General features: G+C 31.9%; 2 protein-coding genes across 4 annotated transcripts; both read left to right on the plus strand.

Moving 5' to 3' along the window:
- The first annotated feature begins 276 nt into the window (after positions 1–276).
- Positions 277–9,083, plus strand: LOC127867650 (uncharacterized). Of its 3 annotated transcripts, XM_052408968.1 has the most exons (14): positions 311–515; positions 1,328–1,373; positions 1,721–2,116; positions 2,329–2,481; positions 2,803–2,849; positions 3,644–3,706; positions 4,082–4,150; positions 4,745–4,795; positions 5,230–5,268; positions 5,802–5,837; positions 6,195–6,221; positions 6,427–6,465; positions 6,919–6,972; positions 7,178–9,083. In XM_052408968.1, the coding sequence occupies exons 6-14, from the start codon at positions 3,689–3,691 to the stop codon at positions 7,268–7,270; spliced, it is 426 nt and encodes a 141-aa protein (XP_052264928.1). In that variant the 5' UTR covers positions 311–515; positions 1,328–1,373; positions 1,721–2,116; positions 2,329–2,481; positions 2,803–2,849; positions 3,644–3,688; the 3' UTR covers positions 7,271–9,083. The 3 variants fall into 3 exon arrangements, with proteins under 3 accessions (XP_052264926.1, XP_052264928.1, XP_052264927.1); XM_052408966.1 differs by lacking the exons at positions 3,644–3,706; positions 4,082–4,150; positions 4,745–4,795; ... (4 more) ...; positions 6,919–6,972; positions 7,178–9,083 and having other exon boundaries at positions 277–398; positions 2,803–2,850; XM_052408967.1 differs by lacking the exons at positions 3,644–3,706; positions 4,082–4,150; positions 4,745–4,795; ... (4 more) ...; positions 6,919–6,972; positions 7,178–9,083 and having other exon boundaries at positions 2,803–2,850.
- Positions 9,084–9,810: 727 nt separating this feature from the next.
- On the plus strand, positions 9,811–18,580 carry LOC127869828 (uncharacterized). Its single transcript, XM_052412487.1, has 9 exons — positions 9,811–9,833; positions 10,639–10,875; positions 12,380–12,411; positions 15,681–15,797; positions 15,976–16,092; positions 16,352–16,462; positions 16,945–17,241; positions 17,580–17,607; positions 17,817–18,580. Exons 1-9 carry the CDS (start codon positions 9,811–9,813, stop codon positions 17,896–17,898), a joined length of 1,044 nt encoding a protein of 347 aa, XP_052268447.1. The 3' UTR covers positions 17,899–18,580.
- The last annotated feature ends 550 nt before the right edge of the window (positions 18,581–19,130 follow it).

Below are 19,130 nucleotides of genomic sequence, written 5' to 3' on the forward strand. Positions count from 1 at the left end.
ATCTCGTATCACATTCTTGAAAACTAATCAAACGAAATATATGTAACCGATGTGTAAAACACATCAACACACATATGTTGGTCTACGCGTCGTTACCGTAATAAGATTCTAAGTTTTTATTCTTAATGAATTATTATAATGCATTACATTCATACGTATTTTCGTCATACACGCGAATTGTATAAGGACAATTGAAATCAATTTTAATATTTATTTTCTTATCGCGTTTCAATGTACATGCGTATCAACTTTAAGCCTTTACAATCGCGACGTAATGTCCAACCCCGATACAGATAGTTTTCGATTTACAGTATACACCGAGTTTAAGTAATGACTGATTTAAATGCAGACTGCGATTGAAAGCGAATGGATTCAAATATAAGTTAATATAAATGCTTGTAAGTTAAAAAAGTTTCGGTTAAATTGAACTTTTTATGTTCGTAAGAAATTGTCTAATATTAAGACGGTTTATAGACATTGATATCAAACAGATATAACATTCACTTCATACTGAGGTATGTATACAAATATTTTAATTAGATCAACTTGATATTACGTTTGAACAGCCATTTTATTGATTTATACGCTCTACTTTTTATTTGTACAACAATGTTGATGGAGGTATTAGAACTTCCTAATTGGAAAAGTTTACTTATGTATTGCTTCTGAAGGCATGTCCATGTTAGTTCGGAAATGTTATGAGGTGTACATTGATCATTTAACATAAATGCATAGCGCTTTGGAAACGAAACCAAGTCAGTTTGAACAAATCTTTGCTGTAAGAAATATGAGAAGCACCTGAGTATATGCACATGAGGAAATACAGGTTTTATATACATATGTTTAATATGTGTTGTTGTTTGTGCGATATGTCATTTTTAGTTAAAAATGGTAATATAAAGCAGGTATTTACCTTCTTTCTGTTTAAAAAGGGAAATCACTTACGATTTCCAAAAGAAAACACGCACAATGCAATAGTATCGCCGCTTTAGTATTTATGTCGCTTAACATAACCATGACTTAAGTTGTAATGGGCTATTTTGATATTCCTCTTTAATCTTAGATTCTCAACACAATTTTAAATGTTATATATTTTATATACAATCCTACTCAAATGAACAAACTTGAAAACACACAATCATTTATAAACAGTTCAGAGTTATGACTTATACAGTTTATATGTACATTTTAACAGAAATTGTCATTAATGAAATGATATCGTTATATCAATTTACAATAGTCATTGACAGGAATATGTTTAATGCTTTATATTCGTCTGTAAATGTAATATCACTATTGAGCCTCATTATAAGCCCTTACGTTTTAGGTCTCTTTGAACATGTCGATGGACAAACTGCTCATTCTTATCCACGGTAAGTATTTCATAGTGTTAACTTTTACAAGCATGGTAAATATGCATATTTCTTATTGTCGAGTGCCAGACATTTTACTCGTTAACTATAAAAAACATAAAGTTTCGAATAGAATTAATTGTAATTACCATACCAATTGCCCTTTAGTCCTGTACTGTCGTTTATCCTACAAGATATTTACTTGTGTTCAATGTAACGCTAATCAAGCATGTGTTCTTTTTATCAATAAAAAGAGGCATCTTTAATAAGCAATAATTACGAAAATGCGCAAGTTTGCGTTATTTAAGTTGAAGAGATTTTATGCTGAATCATAATTTATTATTATATATCAGTTCTTTCTCTTCCAGTTACATTCGTTTCTGGTCGTGTGTTTGTGAACACTACAGTCAATATAACCGTATCTTCCATAGAATGCCGATCACTGTCGCCAAATTTGAATATCCAATTTAATTTTAAAAACAAAACATCCAATTATAATCGACTTATTGCGGAGTGCGATGTTCCTAAAACCGGATGTTACTTGGTCGACCAATCGTTGGGAAAATTTTATACAGTGACCTTTACGGGTGATGGAGGACTGTTAATAATAATACAGGATACTAACCAGACACGTGGGCAATACACATGTTGTGAGACGTTTAACAAGGAGAGCTGTGTGAGCACAGAAATCGGAGCTCAAACCCAAATCTCGAGTGAGATTCATTCTGACCGATCTATTCATGTTGTTAATAACTTTAATGAAGGTGAGTTTTTTTCATGTTCTTTTAACAAATACATTATTTTAAATTATATTTACGGAAGTAAATTGAATAATTGTAATACTTTTTTAATTTTGTTTTTGTTTTTACTTGTCTAACAAATATAACAGTTTAGACTTGTTTGAGAAAAATTAAAAACAAATAAATGAAATGCTGCTAAAATGATATTGATAGCTACCTTCATTTATATCTTACAGCTGATAATCCAAGAGAAACTCGCACAGAGTACATATTCCATACGGACCACTCACATGTGAACAACGCACAACCATCAGTTTTAATCGCGTCAAACGTAACGCCTTGGATAGCCATCGTACTCATTGTCGCCATTCTAGCAGGAGTATATTTATGTAATGTATCATTTTATATAGACACTTGAATAAACGAATATGCCCTGCTTTTAAATATATAACGTTATATTACGTTTGTATACGTTGTTGCATTAACTATATTAATTTAAAAATATGTCTGAAACCATAACGATTGATGGGGCAACGAGTATTTGTGTTATTATCGAACAGCTATACATTTATAATGTAACATATCGATCATGGGGCTTATGAGGATATATCAACTACCAAACTGTTTAGAGAACCGTATCTTTATTTATTTGTACTGTATATGACTCAAAACTGTGAATAACTGAGTGTTGTCATTTCCCTCCACATTAGTTCGTAAGAGGCGGACGACTCTGGCAAAATGAGGGAGCTCGTTACAGGTAACTGTTAAAATAAACTACAAAAGACACAGTGTCGAATATATACTCGTTTATATTGTTTCGATTACATTTTCTTAAACTGGTGAATATTGTTCGCCTTTAATTTAAGAAAGCAATTTAAAAAAGAAAAAATCAACACAATTTTAAAACAGTATTTAATTGGGAACGGCTATTCCAATGAATATGTTATCTGTATAGCTTCTACGTAAACTGTTGTAAATTGTTTTCTAATTGAATCATTAAGATACAATCCAAGAAACGCATCTTTATCAATATGGAATGGTTTAATGATTTTATATTGTTATAACACGTTTACACAGTTGATTGCCGGTTTACCCTTTTTAAAGCAAGTACCGTTTCTGTTTAAAATACTTACTTAACGCAGAACAATATTCAATAATTCATGCGTAATTTTTTTCATGTGAATCGGAATGGTCAACATTCACCAAAAGACTTTAAACAAAACAAAGCTGTACGAACTTATATCTGATTTTCTCATCGATTGAACTCAATTTTAATGGTTCGTGTTAAAAATAAAAGGATTTATATTTTTACACACACTCTTACCACTAGTCAAACACAAACCAAAATTTCCTTTTTAAGTATGGGTAAAGTCTTTCTCTTTTACCAATGCGTTACTCACTTCGAACTCCGGCCAAACCCCCTTACAAAGCAACTTGGTTCGCGGTACAAACGAACTTCAGGATCATCATCGTCTCATCATGATCCATTTATAAAACTGTTATCCTGTTTCCATGCATGCGATTATCTTACTAATAAGTTGAGAGTTTTAGGCCGATGCAGGGACCAGACAGGCTTTGACGGTCGTAACTCCTGAAATGACGGTATTGCAACCGGTAAATGCTATAACAAATTTAGTTCGATTGTCTCAAAACAAGAAATTTCGTTGTGTTAACTGTATAAGCTGAATGCATGCGTCTATCTGTTGCTTCTGTTGAAACTAAATATGAAACGCATATGCAAAGTCTACCATCTGTCGATAGTAACACTCTTTTTTTTTATTTCCGGAAAGATAAGTATCAAATATTCAAATACGTATATTGTTTGTACCATAAGTAATCAGTTACCTGCATAGCCATTTACTGAAGCATTTTTTTTAATATTAGCCTTTTTGATGGGTAAATACATGTTATAAAATATGATGAATGTTAGAATACAATGAGTTACATTGCTTTTATTCGGATAGTTTGTGTAATTTTGGTTTATTACAGGTAGCTGAAGAAAAGATGGCGGCCGACACGAAAATCCTTTCATCTGTTCATGTAGGGGTAAAACCACCGGTGCGTCCTTTAACATATTAATTCAAACGCAATAACACGTAAAGATCCCGAAGAGATTCGTTGTTTTTAGTTATCGGTCGTATGAGCGTACACTTAAATACAAATTTTGTTTTTATTTCTTGCTCGTGAAAGTTATATTAAAAATAGGCTTATCTGGGTTCACACAATTACATTTCGTATATTTCGACGTCACTAAGATGCTTATGAGTTATGATCTTCGGCGATATCGTTATAAAAGATAAAGCAAGCTGGCACACTACATAAACACATTTTCCTGGACAAAATTTGTTTTTAGCAACAGGGCCTTGTTTCATGAACATACTCAATTTTTGAGCTTAACACAGAAGATAAGATTTCAGATTTATCTCATCTGAGTATTGAATGTCGGTCAGCTCTCGAAAATCTCAAATATCCGCTAAAACAATATACACACGTCTTTATGCAAACTCCGGGTTGAGTAGGATTGTAAACTCAAACAAAATTTATTTATGCGCTTTTATATGTTTATCGAGATGATACAAATACATTCCAGAGCAATTTATATGTTGCATAAAAGGACACACTTATATAGATTAACATATATTTTAATTATAGGACGATGATAAGAAGATGCATTATGACCAGAACTTACAAACGATATCTAAGGTAACAAAGTCTATACATTTGATGCCCATAGACATGGGTTAAGCAACACATAATGTTTTGAAGGGCCTAAGTTGTTAACATAAAATGATTATGTACACGTAATATATCGACATTTATTCCGTTATTCTGTGTTATTTTTGTCAGGCACAAATGGTATAATGTATTTAGTATTGCTAATTAGTCCAATGAAATGATCAGTGGAATTGTCATTAAATTTAGCGACACGTCTGTTTCAGTAATGAAATTGTATATCTTGATATAATTATGAAAGCATAGGTTAGTCAAAACATAATATGTATACATACAGTAAATATATCATTCAATTGTTTGTGTATACCGTGTGTTTATATCTTAATTGGTATTCAACTATTCATCGTTTTAGAACGTATATATATATATATTATTAATTATTGTATATATATTTGTTTTTATAGCCTTCTGATGAGGAAAATCATAAGACATCTAGCATTATGGTAAATGATACATTAGAAGCACAACAAAGTATTAAATAATTTGCAGTCTGTGTTGATGTATGACAATTTCAACAATAAAACGTGTGCAATTCTTTCTCAATATTCTGATATATCCGATCTGAAATGAGCTAGTATTTCATACCATATGTTATAAAACGACCTATGAAGTTTATAAGTGGCAGAGATCAATAAATTAAGGCATGAGATGATAATTAATGTAAGATCTGTTTGTATCGCATGCTTTAAGATAAGCGAAAAATAACAGTTACACAATTTTATGGAAAACGGTGAAAGTTAATTACATGGCGTTGAATAAGTTGATATCTCGACGTAGGTTCGGCGTCTTTATTTCTCCGTCAAACAAAAAGTAGCGAATGTAAACGCGAAAAAACTTAACACTTTTAAGAAACAAATATTCGACATTCTTATATAGTGTGGAAAATAACATGCAATAACATATAATATTTAAGTTTACAAAATACAAACGGAATTTACGGTCGCTATATGCCTTAAACATTTCTACTCGTTTGTAGGATGGAAGCTATGAGGAACCTGAGACAAGCCTTAAGGTTTGTTTAAAACAACTACTCATCGACATGAATAATAACAATGGTTTCAACTACATATTTGCGTTTGTATTTTAATATAAATTCGTTTATTATTGGTTTCACTATATTGTATTCCTTGCACGTTCAGTCTGTGTTTCTAATAGTTATTAAAGTTGTTCATGCATGAATTAATGAATTAAATTGACATAAATATTTTGTAATATATTACTTTTCTTAAATAAATATCAGTGCCTGTCTTACAAATATAACAACACTATGTTAACTATTTAGTATCATGTACACTAGGATGTGTCACATGAGATCTACATTTTTATGAGTGTTCTACTCAGTTATAACAACTAAAATTTATCGTTGCAGGAGAGAAATGAGTTGTACGCTTATGTTGTAAGTAAATCAATGTAGTTCGTTTAAATAAACTACACGTATGGTTGTTTTCATTTATATTTTCTTAAAATATGATACTGTTTTCATAATATTTCATCTTTTGTTATCTTGTCTTCAACATAAATCATCGTATATTTACAATATAAATAAAAATAATAACCGCCAAATATCATTCGAAATCAACTTTATCACATTCATGTTTCAGAATATACATCATGAAGAGTCGACTGACGATTTTATTCAGGCAAGTCATTGTTTTCAAATCAAAATAATTGACAATATAACTCCAACTTAGTTGGATTTATGTTGCAATTATTTTTATCTTATACAATTATACAACCGATTATATGGCGGTATATTTAACCTTTTGTAGTAAACATTTACGTGCATTATTTGAATGTCGTACTATTTTGGATGTTCAAAATGGCCATATCATATTGTAGTATATTTAAGATATAAACGCAAACGTTTTTGTAAGCTCTTTATTTTGTTATTTTATAATAAGTTTCCGTTGTTAGAATGTGTATAAATATTTTTTCTAATATATAATATAAAAACAATTCACAATGTATAGAACAGCATGGTACAAACATAAATAAGGAAAGTATGTGCATTAAACAAATCTATGAAAGTGAAATTGGAATTAAGTTAATTAATTCAGAAGGTATGATACGACGATATTTCATGATACATGTAGGTTGAAGACGGAGAAATCTCTTCCAGAGAGCAGATTCCATTGTTACCAATGACTGTAAGTTGAGATTGTGTTCAGATATGTAATTTAATGTTCTGGATCAGGCATTGCTCGTTAACTTTGATTTTGTTGTAATAGACATGTTCAGGTACAATGTCTGTGTAGATATAATTATATTTTCCTGCTGACGCACGTATTTAAGGAGTTAGTTTTGTCAAACAGTTATGCATCTATTATTGCAAAATAAACTACTTATTTGCAGTTATCCGACCGAGCGCGATCACCTAGAAATATCCATGTTGAGCAGGTATTTTGTAAAGATGACACGAAATTTTTGTACAATGAGTTTTTTTAAATGCGTAAATAAATCCCATTGACCAACGTATTTCAAAATTAAATATTTGATTCTCAATGTCATATGTGAACATTATTAAAAGAATACATTTAATGAGGTATACCATAAAACAAAATATAAGATATTATATAGCTATTAGTACGTAATTTCATTGCATGAGTCAGACGACCACTCTACTCTATAGAGCTTTATGATGCATCTATTGTGTGACGACAGTGTTTTTACATAATAACAAACATGAGTATAATTCGTCAAATTTAAAAAATCAAACTTAAAACAGTAAAATGTGTATTCTAAAGGAATGTGCATTGCATTGATGGCGGTATGTTTCAACACATTTTTATGTAAAAGGAACTTTAGAAACAATATTGACTTTGTATTAAATAAGCATTAAAATATACATAGGAAGATGAACGTAATTCGAATAGATTTTGCCTGCTGCTACGGTCATTAGATATCGAGTTAAATAGCTATACTTTAAGCATAAGCAAACTCTATTGTTAAAGATTATTAGTAAACGAATCGCTAATTACATGGTATGTATTCCATTTGTAAAGGCAACATGGGAGCTTTGACTCCAGTTGTAATCCTATTTCATTTTGACATTTATAAACCATTTTAACAATGACAATCGCATATTATAAAAGTGATATCAAATTGATTGCAAAGACTGTATGAGGCACACATTATCAGCTCGAACAAACTGTGCCTGTGTACTAGTTTTACGGCTGTAACATGTTTGTATTTTGTATGTGAACATGACTTAATGTGGTGATATAGGTAAAGGGTGCATTGCTGTTTAACTTTAATAAATATGTAAATGTTCTATTGGTTAATACTTCATCACAAGGTACATGCTGTAGATTTATGGTTGCATAATCAATTCAGTGTGTTGTTCAAATGTACGTTGCATTTGTAGGATGAACACAGAGCAAACTTAAGTACTTAGTGTTGAGGTACTTCTAACTGAGGTTTAAATTATAAACATGTGATACTTTCTTATCAATTACTTTACATATTGAATAACTAAAATATAAAAATCTGTAAGTGATTGAAGGGAATTAACTCAAATTGTTGCTTATTTACTTAAATAATAAAACATTGAGTTAATTACCTTCAATCAATTTCGGATTGTTATTTTACTTTATGTATATTTAAATATATTACTTTATTTTACTTTATGTATATTTAAATATATTACTTATATTTACTTTACACAAGTATACAGATTTTATTTACTCATTCAAATCCTATAGTACTTTATAATTCAGACTTATACTCATCAAAGTAGAGTGTTGTTGCTTTAGTGTTAAAAATGTTGATGAAATGCATGTAATGTTTATAGTTTTCGGGAGTAGTTGTTTAATTGTGCATACGTTTGTGAGTACTGTTTTCTTATACATGCTGAATTAATAATGTGAGCTTATATTGCCATTATGTGGCTTATTATGTTTTTATATCATAATAACTTACATGGTTTGTAAGGTTTTAGAGCTGTAATATGACATTTGATTTTTGTGCTTTCTTTGCATATTTACTATCGCCATGGCATTCTGCATCCAACATAAAAGATCATGAACCAAATACCGAATAATTCAGGATTCTCAAACATTCCAAATAGCCAACTATCAATATTGTTGGTAGATTGTTGGTAAAATACATATTTTAACCATTACATTACAAATTTCCTTCTTATGACCATAAGAATTAATAAAGCAAGACGGAGTTGGTGTATATGTAAACATAAATGAATTGCATATGCATGCATTGTAGTAAATGTTAAGTAGCACGTGGAATAAAGAAAATAAATGCACACACGTGTTGATTTCTCCTCATAGAAAACAAGAAAAACATGTATTAATAACTGCAAGCAGAAAATACTAATTTTAAGCATATATATTTGTATGATGTATCCTTGATCGAAAAATATAAACATATTTTAGTTTCACTGCACACATTTTAAAAATCAGCTTCCCTAGCAAGAAAACTCTCATTTTCCCCAAACTCATGATGCAGTTGAGAATTAACATGGCGCATACACTAATTTAGCATATCGTATTTATTAAAAACTATCATAAACTTCTTTCAAGTGTCAATACCATTTAATTGACATTTTAAATACATGTATTTAAATGTATTCATTTAAGGGGCCGTCCAACAGATTTTGGCATGTATTAAAGCTTGTCATTAACTGCTTCAAATGCTTTATATTGATAAATTTAAACATTTGAACTAAAAATCTCCAGTAAAAAATAAGAATACAATTTAAAAAAAGAAGAAAAACGTTTACCTCCACAGGGCTCGAACCACTGAACCCTAGAGTCATGGAAGCATGGAGTAAAATGTCTCCTGACTTTACCACTCGACCATCCACGCTCACGTCAAATGCGGAGGTATTTTTAAGCTATATAAGCAATTCTCGTAGTTTCCCAAAATGTCGATTCTTGTCGAACGACGTTTTAATCTGTTTGGACAGTCCCTTTAACAGCAACGTAATAATTATTTAAAATAGTCTAAAAATTAAAATATCAAAATAAACGATGATATACAAAGTGTGCCTGCCGTAGGAATCAAACCAATGATCATTCGGTTAAAAAGCGTATGTATTGCCTCTATAGCAACAAATTCAATATCTTGCTGAGTATTATAACTCATATTTGTTTTTGATGTGAGTCCAATTATCGTTATTTTACATACGTTCTCGGAGACCGTTAATTTCTGACGGAATATTGCGATATTACACGAAGTTAATTACAGTAATTAAACCTTTAAGGTTAATGACACATTAATAGGCATTCAAAGCATGAAACAATGATTGGTTACTTTTATTTACTGCCTTATTATTATAACCATTTACGTCTATTTACGTATCCACCGCGAATTAAAATTGTACACAGTTTGTTGATAGGCAACATTCAGGACATACTCTGGTTTGATGAATGGATGTTTAGACTTATGCACGAACATATGATCTCGTTATCCATCTTCATTGAATATTTACATTGCGTCAGTTAAAACGGATCGACATTAGGTTGTTTTAGCACATAGCACATGTATTTCAAGCACTGATAGGTGGCAAGTTTGCAGCACTGAACATATAAGACAATGACATCGACACGATTAGCAATAATTTTAAGGATGCGCTACTGTCATCGGCTGAAGAAGTGCTTGGGAAAGAAAGAAATAAGAACAAGCCATGGTTGACAACACAATTCATTGACCTATGTGACAAAGAAGATAGCTTAGGCATGAGAAGTACACCAGCCTGGACTCTTGGCCAAATTACCCGAACCCGGACAGGGAGGTAGGGAAAAAAAATGAGGCCAAGACAGAATAGATTGAGGAACAATGTATCATCATCGATAAAGAGATGACCACAGAAGCAGTAAGAAGGCATACAGCACCCTCAAGACCTTCACGAAGACCAGTCAGCCCAAGGCCAGTTGTATATCAAACGCTGACTGGAATCTCCTTACCGAGATTGCCACAGTCTTAAACAGATGGGATGAATACTCAAGTGATCTCTACAACTATCCGCTCCAACCGGACTCCAGTCTCCTTCAGATTGATCCCGGACCAGTATCCCACCCATACTTAAGACAGAGGTGGAGGAGGCAGTGCGTTGTCTTAAGGCGGGAATATCTCCGCGAGTGGATAACGTCCCGTCCGAGCTAATAAAGCCCGGAGAAGAAGCAACGACTGTAGCATTGATGTTACTATGCCAAAAGTTCTGAGGAGAAGAAATGGCCCAAGGAGTGTACCCATTCACTGGTTATCCCCATACCAAAAAAGGGCAATCTCCAGTTATGCGAAAATTACCGCACCATCAGTCTAATCAGTTATCCCAGCAAAGTTATGCTACCCATCATCCTTAAGCGATTAAAAAGTAAAGCCGAGGAACTGCTGGCCGAGGAGCAGGCTTGAGTCAAAGCTGGGCGGAGCACAGTCGAACAGATCTTCAATTGCAGAATAATCATTGCAAATCACGTGCAACACTGACGTGACCTTTTCCACAACTTCACTGACATTAAGAAAGCTTTCGACCGCGTGTGGTATGATGGCCTATGGCATGATATAGAGGAATTAAAACATTCGGCGACATTCGGACAAGACACATTCAACAGCGATCCCATTCCAGTTAACTGGATTAATGTTACAGCGGTATTAAACGGTAATAAATAAAGGCGACACGCGGCGCGTAGGCTGGTGCCCTTATTATGTGTAGCAAATGGTTTGGTGATGATATACCATACATGGTAGTTTTAATTTAAGAATACACAGCATACCAGCGTATTAAATAAATGATTGACTGTAGCTGAAACGTGCTTGCAAGCATTTTAACACAATCGCCTATAAAATACACCATAACTCAGAAATGGTAGCATTGTAGTGTCGATTTATTGTCCGGGTGTTTTTGTTTCCGTAACTTTTACACTGAATAATACAAACGTTCAAGTACATATATATTTGGTCGAAAAACAGTGTAAAGCATACTCACGAAAGTACTGTGTATACATAAGGACATGCTGGATATGTTCAGTTTACTCCAATACGTTCTACTTTTGTTGATTTTATTTGCAAGATGCAAGTTTATGCGTATGTGATGTTTCGAACAAATTCATGACAATCTATATATAATTAATGTAATTGTATGTTTATCATGTTGTATTTATATTTTATTTCTATGTTTAATTAACCGAATAAAAAATATTTAACTATGCACTTAATTTATAATGGTAATTATAATATATAAAATATAAAATATTGACTACTGTTATATTACATATAAACAAACTGTTTTCCAGCTATCATATCGCCACAAATTGCCATCAAATTAATATCGGAAAATATGCTTGAAGTTTCGTGTAAAGATGAGGGCAATACATCGGAAAGAAAAAGGATTTACAGAGAAAATATTAATAATAACATGGTTTTAGCGGTCTCCATTCAACAGTCTCAAACACAATGCGAAGTTTCCGCTGAGTTTTCTGCGGAAGCAGTGCAGTGTTACTGTTTGGAAACACTAGTAGCCTGCAACATTTCGGATGTGCATAAAGAAGGTGAAAAGTGGAAATGCGCAACATTTCTAAAAGGCATTCCAATTTAAAGTAATACGGAAACCGTCCACATAAACAGTACAGGTATGTTAAAATATTAGTCATCATCTGAATGTTTATTCAATGTCTCTTCCATTGAAGAATTGGTTTCCGTCTTTATCGTTCTTCTAATCGTACGCACGAACATATAACACAAACATACGGGCTAGTGTTATGGAGTGATGTCATTTAAATTTCTAATTATTTAATATGAATTTTTTTGTCCCTGATTTGTTAGCGTAAACTTTTGAGACCAGCAAAACAAACACATTAAAAAATGAAGTCGAGTATGTTGATAGACGTCTTGGGAGAACCGAACCTAATCAAAGAAAGGGATTTGTGCTAAATCATTCCAGAATAATTTTAGACTACATTTGAAGAACATGCACTAGTAAATTGTTATTACATTTACGATCCGATGAAAGTATTTATCTTAATGAATCTTTTACATACACAGTCAACCAACATTGATATATTTTAAATATCAAATATTGATACAATTCTTTGCAGCACATATTGAACCGCAAGATTTTTAGAAAAATTAAGTATTTCTTAATAGTATCAACGTATGATGACTGTGTCCGCACAACGTAATCAACATTAACTTGCACAATATTTACGAAATGCATAGTCATCAGTTGTATAATACAATGAAGACAAAAAAATAAACATATGTTCCCTTCCTATCTAGCAATTGACTACGCTCCAAAATGAACAGTTCAGATATCAACCTTATTTACTCGTACATCTTATTATATATTGAGCAAATAATTAAGGCAGATATAGATTCATCCCTCATCGTGGATTTCGATAAATATTTTTACAGCTACTGGAACATTGCAAAATATTTAAGAATATGAAAATGATGATTATTGATGAATATTATTAGCAAGACCATGTTTTGTGTGCATAAGCAATTAAGCTGTTAGGGAAACAGTTTTATGAAAAGTTAATACTCTTAACTTCATTCAGTGTGTAAATACATAGAAATGATAAACTGACACTGTTTATTAAAGAGTATCACTCAATACATAATTCAACTTAAAAAGCACACGTGTAATATGCGTAGTGACTTGTATACTATCTTTTATTTATTATCCGTGCATATATAAATATTTCGTGAATTTATTACCCATGAGTTATACGTTCTGCAAACCTTAATTTACATGCATACGCACACTCTTCTGGCATTAAACGATAATTATATTGTATACGAAATAATAGAATGTTGTGTTATTTAAGTATTTAAGCAGATATAAATCCAAACTATGCAATCGAGAAGTTTTACACCCTGCATTACGGTTTCGTCAGTGATGCACTACTGTATGCTGCGTTTTTCTCAAATGTTGTAAAAATTGACGATATTATGTTGAAATGTGTGTACTTATTTCATTTTATTGTGCCTTATACAGTTGTCATTATGTTACTGTTCTGACAATTTTACCACCGACTACTTAAATTTTAATGAGATCGAATTTAAATTGGCTTATAATGTTGATGTTTTTTATTTGAATAAACCTGGTTTAAAAATTATTCATATTAACAAGTCCATATTCGCCTTAATGCTAAGTTCCACAGTCTTGCTCTTCATGATCAATTATATTTCCCTTAGCGAATTAACATTTCAATGCTACTTTTAATGTGTCAACATACATCTAGCAATGTCTGCTTTTCCTCCTCATGGTCGTGTAACCTAGTGTATGTTGTTTGGAAAAATGTATACACAAAAATAATCCAAATTCGTGTTCTCGTATTATGCTTACCAAAGATTAATAACGTAAACAAACACTCAGCGTGCTTATCCAAGTAAAACAAATGTTTAACTAATTAGTTAAACTTTAAAGCGAGATTATACGATTTTGTCAAATATTAATGAATTTATATAAAATGTTTAAAAAACTTATTTTATATATATTTTAATATAAAATAAAATAAAAGTTTAGAAGAACATGTGTCAAAAAATGAGAAATAAGCCAGATATTTAATTCTGAAATCGAAAACGGCTGTACAGTCGAATTCGCCAGCATGTATATCATGCATGTACGATATGAATCTAAACTAAACTCTTAAACGATTCATTTTAAATTCCTGCAACGATTTACATTCATGCGACACACGAACACTAACTCTGGTCCTAATAAAAGACGAATGCTTCGATTATTGTAGGAAAATATGTTCGCCACCATCGGCTCGGGGCGCTAATTTGTCTTTTCTGCATTTTATGAAATTCGTATTTAATGTATAATTTGTGTTGCCTATTTTGTGTTATTTTAACATATTTTATCAATATATTACACTTTAACACATATAAAAAATCGTATAATCTCGCTTTAATATAAACAAATGCATCAATGTAATTGTTGTATTTGTGTTTACAATTTTGGTAGAATTATTACAGTTGTTTAACAAGAATATCTTACTCGATGCAAATGATTACTGAGCAGATGAGACCATAACAATAATAAATCAAAATTTAACACGTTAACATTTCTTGAAAAGAATGGACTACGTATATCATATGCTGAGACGACTCTCTTAACCCCTTAGTATTTAAGGTATTTAAACTTGGCTACATGGCTACAAAGATTGCATAGATTTTGTGACAACAGACGGAGTATGGTGGCATGTTTTTTTGTTTATGATGTCGTGTGTATCTTTTGTTTCGTACTGAATTATATTATAAACCAAATGAGTATTTAATCTTTTGAACCAATATTAGAACAAATACTGATTACACATCGGCATGTGTTGTGCACATTTATTTATTGCTAGCATGCACGCATTTTCACATATATATATTAACCTTCACTTCAGGTTCTGAAAAACTAATTTATAGGGTCGCATCAGTAATATCGGATCGCATCAGTATAATCGGATCGCATCAGTAGTATCGGATCGCATCAGTATTATCGGATCGCATCAGTATTATCGGATCGCATCAGTAGTATCGTGAAGCAGCATCACACTCGCCATACGCGACCAATAATTATAATCCCATTACACAGGGACAATATGGATTGTTTTTAAATGACATAAAAACAATTGCGTTAGAAAAATATCTTATACCTTTTGAATATACTACATTTGATACAATCATATGTTTTGCTGTAATTCTGTAGAAATTCTTCATTCTAAATATTATATGGTTCGTAAGTTAAACATAAAATGCTGAAATGGCATTTTAATTCGTTCCCTAATTATTTTCGAATCATTATGTCAATTTGAGTTAACAATTATATACAAAAACTAGTGTACAAAAAAAATGACACATGTACTGCACAATATTATATATGAAAACTAATTAACATTATAAGGAAGCAGCAAGGAAACAACAGCAGCATCGACAACTGAAGCCTCAATAGTTCGAACAACCTCTCCCAATGGAGTGGATGGCATTTGGGTAACCGCGATATCCCAAGGTCATTTCAGTGGTAGGTGATCATGCAAATTTAAAAAGCTTTTGTTTCTTAGCCCAACAAATATGTTAATTAAATACTACAGTACTTGACTTAGTTATGGTTTTAACCTTCCTGTGCGTTTTTAGTTGATTTAGAATTCTTTAGCTTGAATGTATTTTACTTCTGAATAAAATCATTGATATGTTTACAGGTATCACGGAAAATAATACCACATTGCTCTTTGAGTACTTTACGAACGAAACAACTGTATTAAACAACAAATCGCATGGAAATAGGGAAACAACAGAGTTCACGACTGTGCAAAACGGTATGATTCAAAGAAAAAATGTAATGGACCTTTTTTGTATTTTGATGTTTCTGTTCTGAGTGAACTATGGAATCATTTTGTTTATACGACAACCTCGTATGTGTTATCGTTTCATGCATTCGGATAAAAATCGACGTTTTACAACAGACAGTATTTTTTGTAAGAAATTCAAAATTTATATTGTGTTGTATGTGTTTTATTCGTTTTGCTATAGCACCTGTATAATACGTCACTGCACATTGATTGACATACTTTTCAGCTTTATTATATCAAAAGTTCATTATCATCATCGGCTCACTGGCAGTTGCAGTAGTCCTTATTGCGGCTTCAGTGTTGATTTGCGGCTACAGGAAATACTATCATCTATCAGGTTAAATCCAATAAAATGATATCCATATAACTAATGCTATCAGCACATAATTTACATTGTTTTGCATATGCATGCACCACTTCGGTCATTACTATGTATAAAAAAGGTTCCGCTGGCGTTGTTAGTTTGGTGTCCGCCTAGTTATATGGACGTCTCGGCTTTGCTGGAGAGGGAACGCTCTCAAGATCATCTCTTAAGGCACTAAGTACTCGATTATCCCAGGAAAAGGGCTCAAACCGCATAAGGATTTTATATCAATCTAATATACTTGAATATCTTGTTAATATGTATATACAATTAATGTGACGAAACCATATAGCCGAAAATACGTTCCTAACTGTAAAATGTTTGTTATGCGATGCATTATTAAAATTCAAATACAATATACTATTAAAGGTATCATATTGGCATACGCATTAACCGTTTTTTGTGTATTTGCAACTTTTTAGAAGTTTTGTTATGTTTGAATAATCAATTAACAGATGCTTTGGAATTGGCAACTGCAACGACTGATGTCCCGGTTGACACTTTCCAAAGAACGAGCATACCGATGCTTGAAGATGTACCGGACAACAGACATTCAACATTGGAAATCTATGAAACTATTCCAATGACGAATGTATCGCCTTTATCACCAATGGCTGACAGTTACCCTTTAACTCAGGAAGTACGTATATTAGCAAACCTGTTTGAATTTGGGAGTGAATCGAGCGTTGGAAGCCTGCACTATTACGAAACTGTCCCAGATACCATAAACAACGATGTGGCATCATCTGACGGTAATTTACTAGTCTTAATGTTTGGATTATATATATAAAAAACTACGTTCATGTGTCGAAGTTTATTTTCATACATTAAAACAGTTTTTATTTGCATACGTGAATCAATTTTTAATAACAATCAATTCCAGATAGAGTCACATAACGGACGCTGTTAACTTGCAGATTCAGAAACTTTATTATTACACATGTAGACAGACTATTGTCCCAGTATCACGTACAGACGTTAATATAGTCATAAATAAAAAATATTAACTTCTTGATGGCTTGCATTTCTGCTTATATAGTATTGGAGTCTTCGTTTATTAAACCAGCTTTTTGTTTTTTATGATTATTAGGCGCCGAAGAGAACACTTCTGTACATGCGTTTGTAGATTTGATTAAATTTTAAATACATATTGTTGCTTTTATTGAATTTAGTTTAACTACAAGGTAATTTTTATATTTAAATTTAAGACTAAATGCACGTAAACCGTATTATTTCATTAAATAATTTCTCGATGTACTTAAATAATAAGCCACTTGTGAATCGGTCTACCCTAAACAATATTATGACATATTAGTATTGATTGCAGACCTACGCACGTTCTCTATGAGAGTCTTCTAAGGTCAAGTACCGATGTGAAAGAACAGTACACTACTAAAGCAAGCAGTTAGGCGATGGAAAATTGCCATTCAAAACGACATAAAGAATCAAAATGACGGGAAATTTCAAAGCATATCACTCAGATACGATATTGAATATATATATATAATCCGATTTATTTAACATATGTTATGCATATATAATCAATGTACATCTAGTTTGTAAGCTTCTTCCTTCATATTACCAACAAATACACATGGGAGTCGGGTACACTGGTCAAAAACTGCATTAACGTTAACATTTTGGTATTTACAGATCAAAGCGGACTACACACAACACACCAATTTATTATGGCACAGGTGCTCACTTTTCATTATACCGCTATACCGCTATACACCATCTATGGTTTAAAAATCAGTTACATTAACAAACGATAATCATTTGATTAGCACAACGACGAGTTCCCCAAAAATGATCTATGACCGTTGCTTAAAAGAACACAGTGTTTCATTGACTTTCAATGTTAGCCCTACTTTTTGCGCAAACCAAAATGTAACGCTTATATAATCACATTGTCTGATAATGATTATAAACTGAATAAAAATGTGATCGCAATAGAAATAGTTAAATCGTGTTTGTTTCGCAGGGGAATTCAAATATGACAGACTAAAATGGAAAATTCAGTTGGATATAAAGTGGTAATGGGTTAACACTATCCTCTAAAGTAAAGTTGAAGTGCATAACGTAGCAGGAGCGGACATCCAAACTGATTTTGACCTTTGTCAGATAAATGTGTAATATATATATATATATATATATATATATATATATATATATATATATTTATGCAATACATAATCTGAGCTTCATTAAACATTTTTTACGGTTAAATTTACATATGGAGGAAAAGTAAATTCCAGCTGAGAAAATACATGAAACATTGCCTAATAATTATATTTACATTCAATATTTAAATTATGGATATAATTTACAGATCTGCAACGCTTATTTCGTAGGATATGTTGGCCAATAAAAGTTTGTTTGTTCTTCGCACAGTTACTTTTTACTTGTCATTAAAAAGGAAGGGCGCGTACTTATCATATGCAAAATAAAATCCATCGATTCCATGAACACTTTTCATTTACAGAATAACTGTTAATTAATAATAAATTTAGAAAAACATTCTGAATATCGTGTGTACCAAACCGACCGTATACGTTTTAAGTGGTATTCATCGATTAGGCCCAAAACTTTATTTTAAATTTTCTTCTTACAATCTTGATAATGTACAATTAATTGGCAA

This window comes from Dreissena polymorpha, chromosome 2 (assembly GCF_020536995.1).
Source record: "Dreissena polymorpha isolate Duluth1 chromosome 2, UMN_Dpol_1.0, whole genome shotgun sequence".
In the NCBI taxonomy this organism is placed as follows: Eukaryota; Metazoa; Mollusca; class Bivalvia; order Myida; family Dreissenidae; genus Dreissena; species Dreissena polymorpha.

Excerpts from the sequence above, each read along its gene's own strand:
- LOC127867650 (XM_052408966.1), top strand. Across the intron at positions 2,117-2,328 it reads TGTTAATAACTTTAATGAAG|CTGATAATCCAAGAGAAACT; the intron begins GTGAGTTTTTTT and ends TATATCTTACAG. Across the intron at positions 2,482-2,802 it reads TCTAGCAGGAGTATATTTAT|TTCGTAAGAGGCGGACGACT; the intron begins GTAATGTATCAT and ends CCTCCACATTAG.
- LOC127869828 (XM_052412487.1), top strand. The coding sequence starts at position 9,811 with ATGATATACAAAGTGTGCCTGCC. Across the intron at positions 15,798-15,975 it reads ATCCCAAGGTCATTTCAGTG|GTATCACGGAAAATAATACC; the intron begins GTAGGTGATCAT and ends ATATGTTTACAG. Across the intron at positions 17,608-17,816 it reads GAGAACACTTCTGTACATGC|ACCTACGCACGTTCTCTATG; the intron begins GTTTGTAGATTT and ends TATTGATTGCAG.